General features: G+C 45.5%; 1 protein-coding gene across 2 annotated transcripts in view; it reads right to left on the reverse strand.

Moving 5' to 3' along the window:
• Positions 1-2358: 2358 nt before the first annotated feature.
• Positions 2359-20852, reverse strand: part of PRKCB (protein kinase C beta) — a 311308-nt gene continuing 292814 nt past the window's right edge. The window contains exon 17 of one of the 2 annotated variants that reach the window (XM_060120019.1): positions 2359-2511. In XM_060120019.1, coding sequence (XP_059976002.1) covers positions 2359-2511 — 153 coding nt within the window. Of the gene's footprint in view, positions 2512-8507; positions 8667-20852 lie in introns of those variants that run through there. The other variant, XM_060120018.1, reaches the window with a different exon arrangement.

Here is a 20852-nt window from a genome sequence, read left to right on the forward strand (position 1 = left end):
CAGGGAAGCCGTGTCCAAAGACAGTTCTATGGAGATACCTATCTTGCTAGGAACTGAGGCTGCCAACACCATGTGATTAAACTTGAAGTGAATCCCATCTCCCCCAGTCGAACCTTCATGTGTGACTGCAACCCTGGCCAACAGCCTGATTGCAGCCTTATGAGAGGCATTAAACCAATGAAACCACACCACCCAGATTCCTGCCCACAGGCACTGAGAGGTAATAAATATTTGCTGTTTCAAAGTTTTAGAATAATTTGTTACACAGCAGTAGATAACTAATACAACTTAGGTCTGGCCAATCAAAGTGCCTCACCCACCATTCCTCTCCACCCCAGATACAGTGCTTGGTTCAGGGATGTACATGGGACCAGGCTGAGCCAGTCAGAGGAAACTACAGGGCTCTTACAGGAGCTCCCACTCTGTCTCACTGGACATGATCCCAGGAAGATAAGTGGCTGGGACTTCTGCAGTCTTCTTGTGCCTATGAGTGGAAAGTCCTGGATTTTGTTGGTCTCTATATGCCCAGCACCCAGAACTATGCCTGGCTCAGAGCTGATGCTCAATATTTATGAAATGAAACTGGTTTATATCTAGCAGAGGGAGAAAATATGTGGAGCTGGCATGAAAAAGGGAGGAATCAGAAGTAACAATAGCAATCTCTTTTCTAATATCATCTTAAATGGAACATGCCATCACACATCTAAAGAAATCCACGTATTTTTGTTTTCTAAATGTGATGCATTGAATACACAGTTTCTTCTTTTAAGTTGGCTTTACCCAATTTTAACTGGCAGAGTTTCTAAAATTCTGCAGAGTACACTAAGATCAGTGGCTTCACTGTATCTGCCCAATGCCCATTTCCTGGGGTCTTCCAAGGAGGGAGGAGATGAATAAATTCTGTGGAGTCATGATGTACTTGGTGTGACAGAATTGCTCTTTTCTGCTACCCTATGGCATTAGCAGCTACAAAGCCATGTGTTACCAATTGGACTACTACATCTTTCAAAAAGAAAAGAGAAGCATGATTTCATTCAGAGAAGGTGTCAGGCTCACACCCAGTGATTCAGTAACGTGACAGTCTGATCTCAGAGAGAATGGGGCTCCTTATCATGCCATCCGCTTTTAGCAGTGATCTCTCTTATTTTCCCTTCCTCTTCTGACCTCCTTGGGCAAGTATGGCTGTTGAGAAAAGGGCAAACCCCTGTTTGTTTTGTTTTGTCTGTTGCAGATACTAATTTGGGAGAAAATAGTAAAAGGTAAGTAGTTTTACAAATATGAGTGATATCCTCATAGACCATGGAAAGGTTCTTTGTGTCCTGACTCCAGTCTCCTTGCTGACTTTTGTCATGGCAGCAATGAAATTATGTCCTGTACTTTGTGCTTGAGGATTTAATACACACAAACCACTCAAATGGATGACTGAGCAGATACCCTGATTACGGGCACAGGAAAATATGAAGGTCATTAAGCCTGTGACTTGCAAATGGCAGAGGTCTCAATCTCAAATGGCTAGAGAATCCAGAGAAGTGGATGAGAGCATAGTACAATAGGGGGTAGTGGAGACTGTGGTAAAATAAGAGGATGCACTGCTTTTAAAGGAGATAGCCATTTTTCAGTTCTGTTGAATTATTTCCACATGGAAATGTAGGCCCAATGCTACCAGTCTTCTGATTTTTTTTAAAGTGAATCTGAAAGTCTAGAAATTTACATAAAACTTCCATTTTTTAATGTTGACAATGATTTCAATTAAATGAAATTCTGTGCAAGTGAAACGAAATTCATCTACGCATCAGCCTATGGCTCTCCAGTTTGTAACCTCTGTGCCAGACTCTATTTAAAAGCAGACATGTAAACAAGAGTTTGCATATATTAACTCAGTTTAATCATATCAATTTTTAAACAAAAAATTTCCTCCAAGAGACAATAGTTCACAGTAACTGCAAAGCTTACTCACAATTTAAAAATACCAGTCATGCTTAGCATTCAAGGGGGATATTATAGAATAACTGTAAAAACTTTTACCAGGAACATTAGCTTCTGACTTTAAAAATTACAAATGCTGAAGCATTTTGGTATCAGACACAGTAGTTCTGATACCGTCTGTTCATTTGATGAGTTTCTGGAAGTTTGGAAAATTGTACCTCTATAATTGGATAAAGCGCTTACTCTAAACTAAACATTTTCAGATGTAGAAAACAAACTAGCAAGCTACACATACAAAGAAAAGCCCTCTAGGACAAGCTCTCCACGTGTGGAATGCCAGCATATGCACCATGAATCCTGGAAGACTAGAATAGATACATACACTTGCCCTGAAGTCTTATACTCCAGGCTTACAGTGGAGTTTGCATTCACCTACACATTAATGACAAACTCTGGGTTAGTATAGGAGAAGCCAGCAAATTCATTTTGGTCCAAGTTCATGATGAAGAGTTTATCAGTAGGCGTGAGTTCCACAGGCTGTCTGGTGAACTCTTTGTCGAAATTGGAGGCGTCTCGCTTGTCTCTCTGCCAAATGGAAAGCAAACACATTAACACAGCATAAGAAGAAGGAAACGTGACCAAGACGTGCCAGTTATTGGGAAGCTGATGACGTCTCATGGGCAGAGTCAGGAGGAGCCCTGTGCTGACAGGGTTTAGCAGCTGTATTGCAGTACTATCCCCTAGCTTCCATTTCACATTGTATGTTGGCTTCAGGAGAGAAAACTTGGTGGAAATTTTCTAAGAAAAGAAATGAGACCTTGACTTTCTTTAAGGATTGCCAGAAAGTGAGGTGTCTGTGTGTGTGTGTGTGTGTGTGTTGTTTTCCTTGGCTTTGAGATGAATTGAGTTGGAAACTACCTCTGACCAGGTATGATGTCATAGAATTAGTCATGCAGTAGAGAGTCCAGGAGGAAACGATCCAAGAGCGCCCCCTGTGGCTAGAAGGCTTCTTTCTTTAAAGAGGAGCGGAGCCACACGACCACTCAGCTCCCCAGGAGGCAGAGTGGCAAAATGGGGACATCAGATCACTGCTCAATGAAAGGAACAGGTCACTATCCACCCCACATTCCCTGGTGCGATTTAGGCTTTGAAGGGATGCTCAGAAATCCACCCACAGACTAGAATTTTGGTCTTCAACAGCCAGAGTTTCTTCCAAGGATGTTTACAGCAATGTCTCTAGTCAACAAACTCCTAGTCTGGAAGGGCAGCTTTAAAACATTCTATTCTAGTTAGTCTGGCATTTTCTTTTTTGGGGGGTGGGTTGGGCATCAATCCCAGTTTACTAACTGCAGTTTGGGGCAAGTTTCACCAGGGAATGTCAGAGCGTGGGCTCATAACAAGATCTCACATCTGGATGATGCTCTCACCTCTTCAGGGTCCTTACCAGCCTATGATCTTCCCATCCTTACCACCCACCTAGGGGCAGGTAGAGGTCCTCGCCCCTGGTGCTTTGACATATGAGAAAACGGAGGCACCAGAAAGTAAAGTGACTTGCCCAAGACTGCACAGTGGGGCAGTGATTTTTACCCAACCACATCGCACCTAATTCTGCTTTATCTCGGCCTCTCTGACTGGGGGGAAAGCTTGATGGCTGGTTTATTGCAGGACAACCAAGGATAACGTATGGGTTTCACAGGTACCGGGCAGGTTACCTGGCTGAAGCCAGAGTGGTGTCAGATTGTAAAGAGGGGAGGGTCGGTGAGGATTGACTGATTTGCTAGAATTTGGTCAATGGCCATCCATGCTTTAGGTTTAACCCCTAAAGCGTACTGACTGACAAGGATTTCTCATTACTGGATTCATTTCCCTTTGCAAAATACTTCTCGCAAGAATGCCTTCTTCTTGGCTGCTCCCCTGAGACAGGTAAAATGTCCCTAAGAAGTGCCCCAATTACTCTTCTGTAATGTGTATGTGTAGGGGTGTAGGAGTGAGGGGGACATGAATAATGCACTTCAGTAAGTGTGGCCAGAGGGGAGTGGGCTGAAGATGCCAGTGGAGCTGTTTTCTGGACAGTGGACCATCTCTTACCACGCCCCACCTATTTTGTTTTGTCTTGTCCTGCCTGCTGTCAGCCTGTCTTGTGTTGTCCCAGGCACTGAATGTGTTATTTTGCGGTGTTCAGAGAAAAGCTTGAATTCCACGCCATCCTTTCCTTTAATATTGCCTGTGCACCCCTCTCTGGACCCCACAAGTCCTACTTTAGCATCTTTTTAATTGTCTTCATTGCACTTGCTGCTGTCAGGAACTGTCCTTATTATTTATTGCCTCTTTCCAGGAGGGCAAGGTCCTTGTCTGTATATTTCCAGTGCCAAGACTTGGCACATGGCAGGCCTTCCACAATTATTTGTTGAATGAATGAGTCAATGAATGAAGACTTTATGAAAGATGAGCCTCTTTGCTTTCTCCAACTTACAGTTGCCCCCAGGGCTAGAGATCATACTCTATAGCAAAACAATGGAATTTGTTCCCATTGATCCTACGGGTCTCTCACAGGGACCCCTGTCCATTGTGAGCCCCAATATGGACAGAACTGTGTTAGGTTTCTTCGAGATCTGAGAGCTCCAGGGCTGGGTGTGGGCCCTGGGTATATCTGGGGCTAGAAGCAGGCAGCTGTCTCCTTTCAGGTCCCCCGCCGTGGCCTTCCCTGCCTGTGGGCATCCAGAAGAGGTTCCCTTCCCACCAGCCCCAATATTGAAGGCCCTTCCCCATGTGTTGTTCTGGTGATGACTCAGGCTTCCATCGTTCACATGGTCTAAATAGGACTGGCCATTATGGGCAGATCGTCATAGAAAATACCCCTGAATTTTATCCTAGCAGTTGGGAAAGAATGGGCCTCTCTGTTGGGACAATTCCTTTCTGGGTTGATAGTATCTGAAGCCACATGAGAATAGTTTCACTCCTCCAAGGAGGGTTACTGATTCCACTGGCTTCCTATTAATTCCCCAAGAAGGTCACTGCGACCATGGCCCTGTGCTTTCTTAGAAGAGAAGCAGGTTAGTGAGAAGTCCAAGAAATGAAAAGAGAGATTCTAAGATCCTGGTAGACAACTAGCCATGGCTGACCTGGACTGTGTTTTGGTTCCTTTGGATTATCTTTTTAGTTTCTTTTTAAAAACTTCTCCTCTAATTTAAGGTCTTTTGGAAAATATCACCCTGTCTCATCTAGAAGAACCAGGTGGTGTTAAGCCAGGGGCAGTGTCTCCCTGAGGGCCAGAAAAGGTAATGCCTGCAGGAATCTGAGTAATGCAGCCCAAAGGTGAGATTCAGGACTCGGAACCGAGCTCTGAAACCAGTTCCCTCTCTCCATACAAGCATCTCCATACAGGTATCTCTGCTCAAATCTTGGTGATTTTGTGAGCTGTTCAAGTATGGAGACTGTGCCTTTGGCCTTCTGGAAGGAAACTCACCCCAGTTACCCTCTTGCCTCTCTTTCCCCACCATTGCACTATATGATTGTCCCACAAATCTGGGTCAAGAGGGCACTGCTGCATCTCCTCCTTTAGCCTCAAATGTGATGTCCAGAGAGAAAGCAGAGCCCCATAGGCTTTGGATGACTTCTTCTTTCTTAAAAGAAGCCTTCCCTGATTAACCCAGAGACTAGTTATCTCTAGATTACATCATGCTTTTAATTACTTGTTTAATGACTGCCTTCTTGGATTGCATCTTCATGGTTCCCCACCATGCTCCTGGCACCCAGAATAGAGCCTGGCACAGAGTCGGTGCTCAATAAATGCTGGTTGGGTGAATGAATGGAAGGTGGAATACATGGGCGGTCGCAAAAATAAATTCAAAATCTTCCTTCTTGGATACCTTTGCAAAGTATTCCCCTGGGATTATACATGTTGAAAGCTCTGTTTCTCAGTCACCTCTGCACTTGAAATGTTGATAGAAAAGGCAACTGCAGGAATTCTGACTAATGATCCCTCTCTTTCACAGAAGGCTTCCCTGACCAACCCTCAGCTCGGTGTGTTAGGGGAACAGAGACTTCAGCTCGAGTACCTATTTCTGCAAATTATTAAACTTTTGGAAAATAATGGCAGCAATTTGGAAAATGTAGAGTGCAGTGTGTGTTTGTGTATATATATATATATATATACATATATATATATATATATATACACACATATATATATATATATATATATATATATATATATACACACACACATACACACAGAGTATATTCTTTCTATTTATCTCTATCTATCTATCTAGTTCTATCGGTCCATCCATCCATCCTACATTGTTCTCTAAAGTTGTCTGTAAGCTTTTATTGATGGGCCAATATTTCTCCATCGTTTTTAATCTTCCTGAGAGCATATCCAAGGAAAGGCCTGGTGACCCAACAGCCAGGTGAAGGACCTCAAATAACTTGTCTGTTGGTGGGCACAGCTCAGAGATGGTAGTCACAGAGCAGAAAGAGGCCTGCACCGAGAATCAGGAAACTGGGTTTGCATCCCAGCTGGCTGACATTGGGCAAGTCACTTCCTCCCTCCAGATGCTGGTTTCCCACCAATAAAATGAGGAGGTTGTGCCCTGATTTCCCTCCTTCTCTTGCCACCTGAGCTTGTCAGCCAGGACTTCATGTATGCTTCCCCTGACGTCTAGATTGCTACCACCGCGGCGGCAGCAGGGCTGGTCCCAAAGGCCGCATCAGGGAGACGAGAGCGGGCAGAAAGCAGTGAAGAGCAGGGGGCTTTGCCGAAGTGGAGATCAAATCATGATTTGTTTAAAGATGAGAAGTCTCACTTCAAGGACATTCGTCAAGTTTTTCAAGTTCCCTTGATGGTCTCTTAGAAGCCCTGGCACTTCCAGAAATCACTGGACTTGTGACAAGAGTTGTCTTTAGGGCTGCCTGAGGACAGCAGGGGACAGGAGGTAGGGATGGGGGACCACCTGCTGTCCTCATCTGCTCAGATGGAAATGGGATTTCTTCCACCCAAGGGGTTTCCTTGGGCCTCTGGGGGTTCATAAACCTACTTGCTAGAAAGGTTGAGTGTGAGCTGGGAGGAGTAGCAATTTTGACAAGAAAATCAAGAGCCCCAGCCAGGCTCCTAGCTGGACCCTAGACTTGCCTCTGGTGGGAATGTGGGCCTTGAGCTCCGATATTGCTGGAGGTTCCCCTCGCCAGCTCACCTCACCCCATCACAGGCCCCCAGGAGTCCCTGAATGGTCCACAGTCCCAGCCTCTCTGACCGGCTAAACACTGGGGCCAAGATTAAGTTCTGGGTTTAGTTTTTTTCTGTCGTGAAGCCTCAGGAGGCCCCATTTTGTAGTTTGGGTCCACGTTTTTCAAAGAGAGCCATTTTCCTTGAAATAGCATGTCTTCTTTCTTGCTTTTTTTTTTTTTATTGTATCTCGATGCTAGAAGAAAAGTGGCACATAACAGACATCCAGATACGAACATTTCCACAAACATCTTGCAAAACAACATCAAAGTGAGGAACACAACTGTCTATGCTTTCAAGAAATGGTCTTTCTCAGAGCACTTAATTAGCTTTCTGAAGCCAATAACAAACCTAGACAAATCCCATCCACGCAGGCACAGGTCTGCCAGGCTCCAGAGCAGTCTTCTTGGTAAATCAAAGCAGGTCATTGTGGTTAATAACATTTGGACACGTATTTCAAAGCATGTGTAACAAGAGTAATTTTTTTTTTTTTGGCATTTGAACAACAACAGAAATAAAACCCCAAAGCAAATAAACTTTGAAATGTAATGTAAAACCATGGCCCTTCAGGACCTTGCTAAAGTGACCATGTCTTTTCAGGGAGTGGGTCCAAATGCCCTTTTCAAGTAGTTTGGGGATGAAGGTGATTGGGGACACAGGGAATCAGAGCTTACAGCGTCGAGGTAGCACCCAAGCTGGTTGCCTTATGACTCCTTGAGGTGCCCTTAGATTGAAACTGTCTCAAAGCACAGTCTTAGAATTTTAAAAGGGCTTAGATAATCTTCTGAACTTTGAGTTTTAAAAAACAACAAATAAAATTTTATGTTTAGCGTGTTCTTTTCAAAGCTCCCAGTGTCTCCAAACCAGGCAGAACGGAGGAAACTCCCTCTAAGTCAAAGCAACCACCTACTTGGATACAAGCCAAGCTCCTAGTCCAGAAGTGGAAGAATACTGCTAGCATCCGATTATCCACTCATTTGGCAGGAAAAATCTAGATTGGATGGTTGGGATTGGAAAATGTGTGAAAATGGCAGCGCAGGAAAAAAGGAAAGAAAGCAGGCATGTTCTGTCCCCACTGGATCTACTTCGCTGACATGCTGGGGAAAATAAGTGCTAAAAGGACTTTGATAATGTGCTAATTATGCAGCCACATTTTCAACGTGCCATCTGCATAATCCCATCTCACAGAGATGCTCCAAACTACCTGAGGACATTTGGGTCCTGAAACATGGTCACTCTAGTTTCATCAGCAAATAAAACATGGATGCAACTTTGCAATAAAAAAAAAAAATGTCACCACAATAGCCGTTGAGCTTGAATGACAGAAATGAAGGACGGAAATCTACACATCTACTTAGCTCTTGACTTCAGGTTTTAAAAATTCAGAGTTAACAAAGGAAAATCCTTCGAATTCTGATTGGTCAATATTCCTGATGACTTCCTGGTCAGGAGGTGTTAGGACTGGTGGATGGCGGGTGAAAAACCGGTCGAAGTTTTCAGCATTTCGCCCACACTATGAGAGGGGAAGAGAAGAATTTGTGGTGGGTGGAAAAAAAAAAAACAACCAAAACAAAACAGAACAAAATAAAACTGGGTGAGGTTTTCTCCAAACCCTTCCCTTTCACTACCTCAGAGAGGTTGTTTTGATGATCAGAAATGAAAGCAACATAAAATGCAAAATTTTCACGACCGTTGATTGGCACATGACGCTGGGCTCCCGACCTTCAGTTCCTGTAGCTCGTGAGCTGCCTCTGGTATCCTTCTGGGCAGTCAGGAGCTGGATGGCAAAGGCATGGGATGGTGGGGCTGGTGGCATGTGGCATGTTCTCCCGACCCCACCCCAAGGAGTCAGCCAAGCTCATTTTGAAGGAGATGTGATTAAGGTGCCTGAGATATTTCTTGGGCACAAGATGCAAAGTAATGACACATTTATACATCACCTTGGAGATCCCAATACTAAGCAGCAGGTCCCTCAAAGCACTGTCCTCTGGCTCTCAGTCATCTCTGGAGATGTCTCCAGTCAATGGAGAAAGAGCTCAAGACCTGGGTTTGGTGCCTGCAATGGCTGGGCAACCACCAGGCGTGATAAGTCACCGACCCTTAATTACAAGGTGCCAGGAGGTAAACTCAGCCATTCTCCCTCCAGGTGGGAACAAGGGGTGTGGGATGAAACCCAACCCAGTGCTTTGGTGAGGCAATCCAGCTCTAGAGGGAAAACCATCGCCATTTCTCACTCATCCTGCTGTCCTTCTCTATGAAAAGGTCCTGGTCTGAGGCAGAGTGATAACATATGTGTGTGTACGTACATGTATACACTCATGCGTGAGTGCACACACATGCACGTGCCAGTTCTCATCTAACGAGAAGAGATGAGTCAGTAAATCTGGCCTTCTTTGTTCTTTACCAGCAAACCCGTTTACATGAAACCTCTAAGTGTTTCAGCATCTACAGGAGGCAACCACAGCCTAATAGCATAGTAGCAGCAGTAGTAATAATAATAATTATGACAGTTAATATTTATTATGCATCTGCTATGTTCTGGGCACCCTGGAATGCTCTTTCCTTGTATTATCTTATTTCATCCTCCCAATGATCCTATGAAGTGGGTATTACTGTCATCTCTATTGTACAGATGAGGAGACTGGGGCCAAGGAGGTGATGTCATTTGTTCAGGGTCCTGCTGCTAATGAACAGGAGAGCTGCCACATGAGCCAGGTCTGTCTGATGTCAGAGCCAAGCTCCCGGCGCCATGTGGCAAGAATGGTTGTTGGCTGGTGACTGACCGCATGGAGTGGGGTAGGGGTGGGGGGCAGGGGGGAGAAGCCAAGGATGGGGATCATGAGGTCTCTGGTTTGAATGACAGAGAATATGCTTATATCAATCACCAAGAGAGAGAATGCAGGAGAATTCAGAAAGATGACTATTTCCATTTTGGACATGATGACTTTGAGGGGCCACTGAGATTCTCGGAGATGATCTGGGGGAGTCAGAAGTATGGGTTCTGGAGCTCAGGAGAGAGGTCTTGAAAAAGTTTTTTTAAAGGACAGACTATGGAGGGTAGAAAAAAAGATAATAACAATAGTAATTAAAACCACTGAGCACTTTTTAGACAACTGACATTTGCTAAGCGTGTTGCATACATTAGCTTTTTAATTCACATAACCACCCTGTGAGGTAGGTATTTGATTGTCATTTGCCAAAGGGATTATTGCCCCTAACACTTAAAGCGGTAAGAAGAGAATCAGGAGAGAGCTGAAGCAGACAAGCTGAGGATGGAGAGGAATCCAAGGAGAGGGCACTGTCACAGCTGAAATATCTCCAAGAGGTCAAGCAGGAAAGTTATTGAAAATGGGCCATGGCATTTGGTAATTGGGAGGAGACTGATGAGAAAATGCAGGGCTGCTGCTGAACTTCAGTCCTTGGAAGAGGGAAGATAAGCTGAAAAGCCAAGCAGTACAAGCTCCTCTTTCAAGCTTATGATCAAGGGAAGCAGAGGTATTGGATATGTGTGCAGGAGACCGAGTTCTCAGAGAGCCTCGGCTCCTGCCCGCTTCCTATTGGGAGAGAAGGAAGCCCACGCACCTGCAGACATGGGTTTGAATCCTGCCATCACTGACCGCTAGTTGTACAACTCCAGTCAAGTCCCTTCAAGTCTCCGTTTCCTCTTTTGTGCCCTGGGGACAATTCTGACTTATATTTAAGCAGCATCATTGGGGCTGTGTCTAAAATAGACCGATGGGTGGACAAGGGGAAAAGGTGGAAAAAGTGAGACCAGTCAGGAGGCTGTTGCATAATCCAGGCAAGAGATGATGGTGGCCTGGAGGAAGATGACAGTGGAGGAGATGGGAAGATGCATTTGATTGGGAGGGGGTCTACTTTGAATTTAAATTTGACATGATTTGCTGATGGATCGGACATGGGGTATGAGAGGACTTGTGGTCTGAGTTACTTGGTGAGTGGGGGACACGAGGGGTAAAGCGTGTTTGTTGGAAGACACTGAGCACTTGGTTTCATTCATGATAAATTGGAGAGTCCAGTGGAGGTGTCAAGGGTCAAGGAGGGAGTCCCCTCGCTGCGGTGTGGGGACTGAAAAGGAACCAGCGCTAGACTGATGGCTGAGGCAGCGGGGAGGGTAGAAGATGGTTGCGATCGATCATCCAGAGGAGAGAGATGGTGGATGGGAAAAGAGGGTGGAGCAGCAGGGATGGAGCTGGAAAAAACAAAGAGGTATTTGTGGCAGGGATGGAGGAGTGGGATGGCATGTTACGAGGCAGCCCGGCGGGTGTTTCTGGGTGTTGGGACCTCAGCCAGCCACTGCAGGAAGCCTGTTAGCTGAGACACAGAGAGTCTTCAGGGGCCATTTTTCTTTAAAAAACCATCCATTTCCTATCCACACCAGAAGGCTGTTGCTCTGCCGGGGCCTCCCCAGAGGCTGTGATGGGAGACAGAGAAACAGCTTCTGGAAGCTCCGCAGCCTCCTCTCCCATCACTCCCCGCCCCTGCCTGGAGAACAATGAAATCTTTAAGTGAGATAGCAGAGAGGAGATGCAGGAACAGGGGTTAACCAAGGGGGCACAATATAGCGGGAGTGTGATTTCCTTGCTAATAAGCAGCTTACGAGGCTGGCAGATCACAGCCTCCCTAAGTGTTTCCGTGTTTTTCAAATGGAGCTGTCACTGCCCATTAGCTTCAGGAGCGCTCCCTAAATGGAGACGTCAGCCCTTGGGAGGCACGGCCCTGATCAGCTCTGCGCCTGCTGTGTCCTTGGAGAACAGGCAGCTCAGCGGCTGGGATCTAATTGCAAACGCAGCGTGGACCACACCTGCTTCTCTGGCTGTCTTGGGTGGATGCTTCAGCCTCACTCAGTGGCGAGAAGAAAACCCAACCCCCTTGTCATCACTGGGGCTCCTGGAACAGGAATGGGGGCCAAAGCCAACTAGGTTATTTAAAATCACATGGAACCTCTTCCCGGGTTGGAGAGGGGAGTGAGGATCGTGACTTGTTCCCTTGTGCCTCCGAATTTAAGAGCCAAGACCGTTTGAAAAGCTTATCCGTGAGCCTTTACATGTGAGCTCTTCTTTTCTTTTTCTTCTCTTCTTTCTAATTTCTGTTTCATTGTGTTAATAACACCTCCAAGTCTAGCTGTCTAATGTGGAGTTGGCTCGGTCACAGCAACCACAGGGATCTTTCAGAGACGCCAACCTGGATATGTCACTTCCCTGCTCTAGTCTGCGATGGCACCCCACTGCCCAAAGCCACAGTCCTCAGCATGGCTTACAGGCTGTTTAGGACTCAGCCCTGGTCACCTGGTCAACAGCCTCTTCGCTGCCCACGGTCCCGCAGGCCAACTCCTCCCACCACACACACCCACCAGCTGTCCTGACGTCCTCCCAGTTCCTAGACCCCTCATACACTCTCACCTCCGAGCCTTAGCACAGGCTGTCTCTTCTGCTGGGAACACGTGCCTCCCACCCTGTTCCCCATCATTGTCTACGCGTCCTCCTCTGTCTCCAGACACTTCCTCCAGGAGCTTTTCCTGGACTCCTGCTCTATCTATACCCCTGGGTTTATCCCATCAAGGTATAGGATGTTCATCAAAGGATTGTCAGAGGGAAAAAAAAAATTTTAAATCAACTCTCGGCCAATAGGGAAAAGAGTTAAATAAATAATGATCCATCTATTTTATGTATCGCCATGCAAAGTGCTTTTAAAAATTAAAATAAGATGTAGAAGAATATTAAATAACAGTTATATATAATTAATGTCAGTGTGTACGATATGTTCCCATTCAATAAATTATAGACATAAATGTGTATGTACTATCTGCAGGCATATTATATATGTGCTTCTAGAGATTGGGAGAGTTACAGATTGTTTGATTTTTCTATCTTTTATGCTTATTGTGTTTTTGAAAATTTAAATAATAGTCAAGTAGTATTATTTTTGTGTACAATAAGGACAAAAACTACAAAAGCTATTTTAAATGAGGGAGCTATTACAGTGGAGAAAAGGGGGGAAATAGAAATAAAGGGAATGGGAACATTTAGCCAAATTGCCAAAATCTGCCTGGCGCTCTTTAATGTACTTCATCTTAGTTAAAAACTCTAAGATCTCCCAAATGGCTGCCCTAGTGTGGATTTGGGGATGATAACAAAGGCTAAAATTTAGGTTATCTAAATGGGCATCTTCTGTCCATCGGTGTGCTGGGCACCAAAACTATAATGACACATAAGACAGACCCTGTCCTTGCCATCATTGAGCTTTTACAGTCGAGCAGAGGAGACAGATGCACACACAGGCCATGGCATGGTGCCGCGTGACAAGAGCTGCCCTTGAGTACAAAGGTGAGGAACGTGAGAAGGGCCAGGGAGACTTTCCGAGGAGATGACATCTAAGCTGAGTGGGACCAGAAAGAAAGACACTGCTTCTTTGGAGGAGGGAAAGGAAGAGCCCAGGGAAGAAATGGAGGTGAAAAGAGGTCAGGGACAGAGCAAGATGCTAGAGAAGGGGATAAAGGTCCACCCCATACTTCTCACTGCTTAATCAAGTTTGATAACATGAGGCCAATGGCACAGGGGAGATTCCTGCCCAGCCTCCATCAAGACACCAGGGACTAGGTCACAGTGAACCGAGACTAGGTCACAATGAAAAGATACCCAAGCGATATGGTCCGACTAAAAGACAAGGGAGTCTCTCTCTCTCTCTCTCTCTCTCTCTCTTTTTAATGTGCAAATTCAGTGAAATTCGGGATCCTTTTTATGCCTAGGGTCCTCTGCAGCAGGAGAATGCAGGAGGGACCCACCCAGGGAGGAGCAGCCAGCCATGCCAGGCACACGCATTTGATCATTTTTAAAAGTTGTCTGTGGACCAAGGTGTTTCTCTGGAGCAGAGTCAGACAATACTCCGCATGGCCTGGACTTTGGCAAAGAAGGAAAGATTCAAGCCTCCTTTCCTGATAAGGAAGGTCCCTTACAATCAGGAATATTTGATCTCTGTGTCTATTAAGGAGGAAGCTGGCAAGAGAGGGGGTCTTTTGTGCTTGACAGCAAGCTTCATTTTAAAAAAGATTTTCATTTAAAAACAACACGCAATGTTTTGTTTTCTTCCAGATCTCAGGTTAAATGCTACCTCCTCAGAGAAGGAGAGGTGATCCTCTGGATCACCTCCAAGTAAAGCAGATTCACCCTTTCTCCTCTTGTTATTCTCAGAGCAATCTGTTCATTTCTTCCACAGGAAATAAAATACGTGAATATCTCAATCTACAATTACATGTTTATTTCTTTGCGTATCTGTATGGTCTATATTCCCATCTAGACTGTAAGCTCTATGAGAGCTGAAGCCACATCTGATTTGCCCACCCCTGAATTTCCAGGTCCCAGTACAGAGTAGGCACTCAATGTTGTCAAAGGGATGAATAGTAGCATATATTAAGTGCTTATTATTAGCCAAATACTGTATAAGTGCTTTACAAGCACGATCTCATTTAATCCAACAGTTCTATGGAGTCTGCTCTACAATGAGGAATAGATTTAGAGCTTAAGTAACTGACTAGGATTTGATCCAAGATCTGACAACTGATCCGTTTATGCAGAAACAAATAACTTGTTCACAAGCACCAAGAAAAAGAAACAACAAAACCCTTTGTAATTCCACCACCCCAGTACCTTTATTATGTTAACATTTTGGTCTGTGTCCTGGACGGCTGGATGAATTGACGGATGGATGTTTTTTACTTTAAAAAATGTAGATTCATCACTTTATTCTTTAGCCTGCTTTAAAAAAAAACTACATGAAATATATTCTAAACTTTTTCCCATGTCAACAAAGTATCATATTGTTCTTATCTGTTCTTCACCATTCATCCTAAACCTATGTTGCTGGCTTCAAATTAACTGCCCTCAAATAGTAATTAATCCTTTTATTTGCTTATGTTTTTATAGCTTTGATTCTCACAAGTTTGTAAGATAGGCAGGAAAAGGATTATCTCCACTTAACAGAAAATGTGAAAAGTTAACACTTTGGTCAGGGTCATACAAGGTAAAGGAGGAGAACCACGATTCAGAGCCTGCTTTGCTTGATTCCAAAGACCACAGGGCAACAGCGACATCTCACTGCCTAACAGACTGTATCTGATCATGTGGCATGGACTTAAAAGCTGACCTGGGGGGCTTCCCTGGTGGCGCAGTGGTTGGGAGTCCACCTGCCGATGCAGGGGACACAGGTTCGTGCCCCGGTCCGGGAGGATCCCACATGCCGTGGAGCGGCTGGGCCCGTGAGCCATGGCTGCTGAGCCTGCACGCGCAGCAGAAGAGGCCACAGCAGTGAGAGGCCCGCGTACCACAAAAAAAAAAAAAAAAAAGCTGACCTGGGTACCAATCTCAGCACCATCAATCCCCAGCCCTATAATTTGTAAGCAGTTTAGCTAAATTCCCTAAGCCAGGTTTTCTGTTATGTCAAATGGATCTATCTTGCAGGATGCGGTGAGGTTGATTTGACAAAATGCCCATAAAATCTCTCACATGGTAGCTGGTAGCTGCTGTTGAGTGCTGACTTACCCAGTCCTGTCCAATGAGCTAATCTGATGCGTGTGGCTGTACCCTGGCAACTGAGGGATCCTACAGGCCCTGCCACACCCCAGCCTATCCTAGCGAGGTAGAAGGTAGATGGGCCCCTGGGCTGGACAGCTGGAGTTTGTCCAGCAGAGTAAACTGGAGCTCTGTTTTCCCTAGACATTCCAAGGACAAAGCTGGTGGCAGGGGCTGAGCTCTGCCAGAGTAAAGAGATAAGACAACCACATCTATCACCTCCCCAGCTGCCCAACTGCACATACACAGGAAAGCTGCTCGGGGGTCAAAAAAGGAGAGGACGCCATCCCGTAATAGGTGCTGTCAAACCTCCCTCAGGCCTCTGCGCTGGAATCCATCTTGGCAAAGAACACGTGCACACATATTGGGGAGGGCCCTAGGACAGGTCAGGTGTGGAAAACAAGTGAGATAATTGGCCAAAGGTAAGCAAAGACCCGGAAGAACTGCCCTATATAAATGATTTAACCACCTCTTCACTGCACTTCTCCTCATTAGGGAGGACACCCACACCCTTTCTCTCAGGGTGTGTATTTCTGCCTTGCTTCTGTCTTAAATAAACAAGCTGTTTTTTGTGTGCTCTCCCACATGTTATACTGTCTCTCTGATAATAAACTTTGTACCTGTTCTTACAGTGTTTGCCTCTTTGAGAAATTCATTTTTCAAACAGGGCAAGAGCCATGGCAACTTTGCTTCTAGCCTCTAGCCCCTGGTGGACTAGCAGCTAGGATTTCTGGTTTTCATCCACGCTACCCAGGTCTGATGCCTGGGCAGGGAACTAAGATTTCTCTTCTGGACTGCTCACCACTGTCTCTCTGAGATCACGAGGATATTATCATTCACAAGTTACAGGCGCTTAAAACACGAAATCTTTCCCACCAAGTCTGGCAGGATATGTGCGAAGCCACAAGGTGAAGCCAGGCCCTGGGGCTCCTGGTTAGAGAAAGTGAGGAAAACGTGGGCCCAGGCACAAAAGGGACACCTCCCCTCTCCCGTCCAAGCCTCACTTCCTTGGAAAGACATTTCGAGCAGTTTCACACACCACCTCTGAGCTGCTGTTTTTCATACCCTAATTGGAGGGCACTTTGCGATTGCTTTTAAGAAACTGAACTTGTAAATAAACAAAAAATACACTTTTGTTCTTTCCCTCTCTGGGTCATGGGCATGTCTTGATCCTCCAAGTTCAACTGTCATCAGAAGTCTTCATGCAGTATCTCTGCCGGGAGTGGTTATGGAGACAGGAGGAAAATCAGTCAACTCAGTGCCATAAGAACAAGGGAGATGAGGGGCCTGAAAAGGAGGGAGAGACTCTGAGCTTATCCTACAGATATACTCGCACATATAGGAAACTAGGAAGCTACTGAAAGAATGAAGTAGATTTAGACGTGCTGATAAAACCCTGAGAAAACCATAATTCAAAAAGAGTCATGTACCAAACTGTTCATTGCAGCTCTATTTACAATAGCCAGGACATGGAAGCAACCTAAGTGTCCATCAACAGATGAATGGATAAAGAAGATGTGGCACATATATACAATGGAATATTACTCAGCCATAAAAAGAAACGAAATTGAGATATTTGTAGTGAGGTGGATGGACCTAGAGTCTGTCATACAGAGTGAAGTAAGTCAGAAAGAGAAAAACAAATACTGTATGCTAACACATATATATGGAATCTAAGAAAAAAAAAAAGGTCATGAAGAACCTAGGGGTAAGATGGGACTAAAGACACAGACCTACTAGAGAATGGACTTGAGGATATGGGGAGGGGGAGGGGTAAGCTGGGACAAAGTGAGAGAGTGGCATGGACATATATACACTACCAAATGTGAAATAGACAGCTAGTGGGAAGCAGCCGCATAGCACAGGGAGATCAGCTCCGTGGTTTGTGACCACCTAGAGGGGTGGGATAGGGAGGATGGGAAGGAGGGAGACGCAAGAGGGAAGAGATATGGGAACATATGTATATGTATAACTGATTCACTTTGTTATGAAGCAGAAAGCAACACACCATTGTAAAGCAATTACACTCCAATAAAGATGTTAAAAAAAACAATGATATCACTTATGCGGAATCTAAAAACAGTGATACGAATGAGCTTATTTACAAAACAGAAACAGACTCACAGACTTAGAGAAGGAACTTATGGTTCCCAGCAGGGCGGGGGGCAGGGAGGGATCGTTAGGGAGTTTGAGATAGACATGTACACACTGCTATATTTAAAATGGATAACCAACGAGGACCTACTGTAAAGCACAGGGAACTCTGCTCAATGTTATGTAACAACCTAAGTGGGAGAAGAATTTGAAAAAGAATAGATATGTGTATATGTATAAATGAATCACTTTGCTGTACACCTGAAACGAACACAGCATTGTTAATCAACTATACTCCAATCTCAAAGTTAAAAAGAAATAGAAAACAGCCTCCACGATGGAAGGGAGGCGTAGAGCCCGGCATGGGAATTGAACACGAGCACTAACGTCCTTGTGTGTGATGTGGAGGACTTCTGTGTTTGCACACAGCATCTCCAGACGGTCACCCAAGGAAGCCGGTCGCAGTGGGTGGCTCTGGGAAGGAGAGCCAAGGAGCCTAGTTAGGGGTCTCTGGGGAGGTACTTAATTTCACTGCATAGCTTTTGATGCTGCTGGAAGTTTTTACTGTTTCAGATTTTTTCTTAAGGAAAGAAGATCCAAGTGCCCAATTTGATGAGGTCAAGAAAGATAAGTCCACGAGAGGAGACAATTTTGAGGTCATTGCTGACTCAAGGAGAGACATTTCAATAGAGTGGTGGTGGCAGAAGCCAGATTGCACTGAACTGTGGAAAGAATGGAAGGTAATCAAGTGGAGAGAGCAAGAACTCCTTCCAAAGTTTGTTTGTATGAGAAGATAGGGCAGTAGCCCTAGTGGCAGGATGGAGGGATCCAGGTTTGAGGCAAGGGATTTTTTTTTTTTTTTTTTTTTTTTTTTTTGCTGTACGCGGGCCTCTCACTGCTGTGGCCTCTCCCGTTGCGGAGCACAGGCTCCGGACACACAGGCTCCGCGGCCATGGCTCGCGGGCCCAGCCGCTCCGCGGCATGTGGGATCTTCCGGGATCGGGGCACGAACCCGTGTCCCCTGCATCGGCAGGCGGACTCTCAACCACTGCGCCACCATGGAAGCCCGAGGCAAGGGATTTTTAAGATGAGAGACTTAGCATGTTTCTGTGTCGAGGAGAATGAATCAGAATTGAGTCAGAGTGGATATCTGCTGGGCTTGCAGACACAGTGGCTTTATTTTTCTTGGAGGACCCACTCCTTCCCCTCTGCAAGGTGTCCACTTTAGATAGGGGCAGACCCAGTCACTTGGCAGGTGACCCGGGCCTGGCCAATCAGAACATTCCATCCCCCCCACCCCCAGGCCCAGTGATTGCTTTAGAGATGACCATATGACCCAATATCTTCCGAGAAGATTGAGTTCCAGGCTGCTGGGAAGTTTAGGAAAAGGAAGCTCTTTTTTTCGGCAGAAATTGCGAAAATAATGGGACGTAGTAAGTCTGGAGTAGCTATGTGCCCAAGAAAGCCTTCAGGGAATGAAGGATGAAATCAACAGACAGGAAAGCAATCCCAGGGAGACAGAGAAGTGGATGGCTTTTGATACTGTTGAGACCCTGGATCCAGCCACAGCTAAATACTTGAAAAAAATTTAGTCATTATGTCAGTTTGAATTGGGTTCCTATTTGTAACCGTAGGAGCTTTGATTAATATATAGAGAAGCTGTAGGCACAGACTGGCCAGAGTAGATGTGCAAAGGACATGGGAGAACAGGGGTTCAGAGCAGAAGGGGAAAGTCTTCACGGGGGGTGGGGGAGGCACATTTTTGCTGACACACAGAGGGAAAGAGGTCAAAGAGGTCAAGATGACTCTACAGGAGCAGGAAAGCCACCCACCCATGGGCACCCATGGGCCTCAATTTCCCCCCGACTTAGGAGATGGGGCTATCAGTTGAGACCAAAGGGACTGGAACTTTAGTAGGGGGACCTTCAGAAAACAGAAGGTTTGGGGACTTGCCCAGGGGACTCAGAGGGATTGACAGGCCAGGCTTAAGAGCCCGACTGAGATTGGAGAGCCTGCGATTGTGGAGGCTCATCTTTACTCAGCTGCTGAATAGCGAGTCTGGTGTTTTTGGGGGTTTTGTTTTGTTTTGTTTTGTTTTTTGGCCATGCCACATGGTTTGTGGGACCTTAGTTCCCTGACCAGGGATTAAACTCAAGCCACAGCAGTGAAAGTGCTGAGTCTTAACCACTGGACAGATAGGGAAGTCCCAAGGCTGGTGTTTGAATCCTGGCTCTGCTGACTCTCTGTCCACATTCCTTCTGCTTGACCCAGTCTCCCTGGATCCACGTGTTCATCTCCTGAAGTTCTCCCAACCTTTGGTCAACAGCTTTCTGGGGCACGGTGACAAGAATTATCACCTGGGTAGGGTTGAAGGGCAGAATCTAAGGAGCTAAACTTCATGGACATTCATTCAACGGAGCCCATACCCCAGGAAAGTATTTAAATGCGGGACTGGACCAAGAGCAGCTCGAATCCCACATCTGTGCAGCTGAGTTTGGGAGATGAGAGAAGAAACATCATGGAGGCAAGAGTATGGGCTTCGGAGGTAAAGAAATAGGACTTCACATTAAATTGGCTGTGTGACCACGGGCAAGTTTCTTAACCTCTCTGAGCCTGTTTCCTTACCTGTACGGGGGAGGTAATAATGCCATCTATTTCCTGGGGTTGTTGTGCAGATGTCATGAGATCTATAAATTACAGTGCTTTGCTTTCTAGTGAAATTGAATAATTTCATAGAACATGCCTGACCCATTTTATTGTTACTGTTGTAAATAGTGTTATTAATAAAGTCCTTCATGCATTAAATGGAGGGCGAGTTTTCTTGTCCCGGTTCTGTCATATTCCCTGTGTAAGTCACTTGGGGAAATCTCTGGGCCTCTGCTTCCTCATCTATAGAATGGAGGGGTTGAATTCCACTTCTAAGGTATCTTTCAATTCTTGACCTCTGTCACATTTCAGTGGTTATGGCCAGACATATCCTAACAGATTCATGCTCTCTCTCAGCATGTGACCTTCCCGCC

This window comes from Mesoplodon densirostris, chromosome 16, assembly GCF_025265405.1.
Source record: "Mesoplodon densirostris isolate mMesDen1 chromosome 16, mMesDen1 primary haplotype, whole genome shotgun sequence".
Classification (NCBI taxonomy): domain Eukaryota; kingdom Metazoa; phylum Chordata; class Mammalia; order Artiodactyla; family Ziphiidae; genus Mesoplodon; species Mesoplodon densirostris.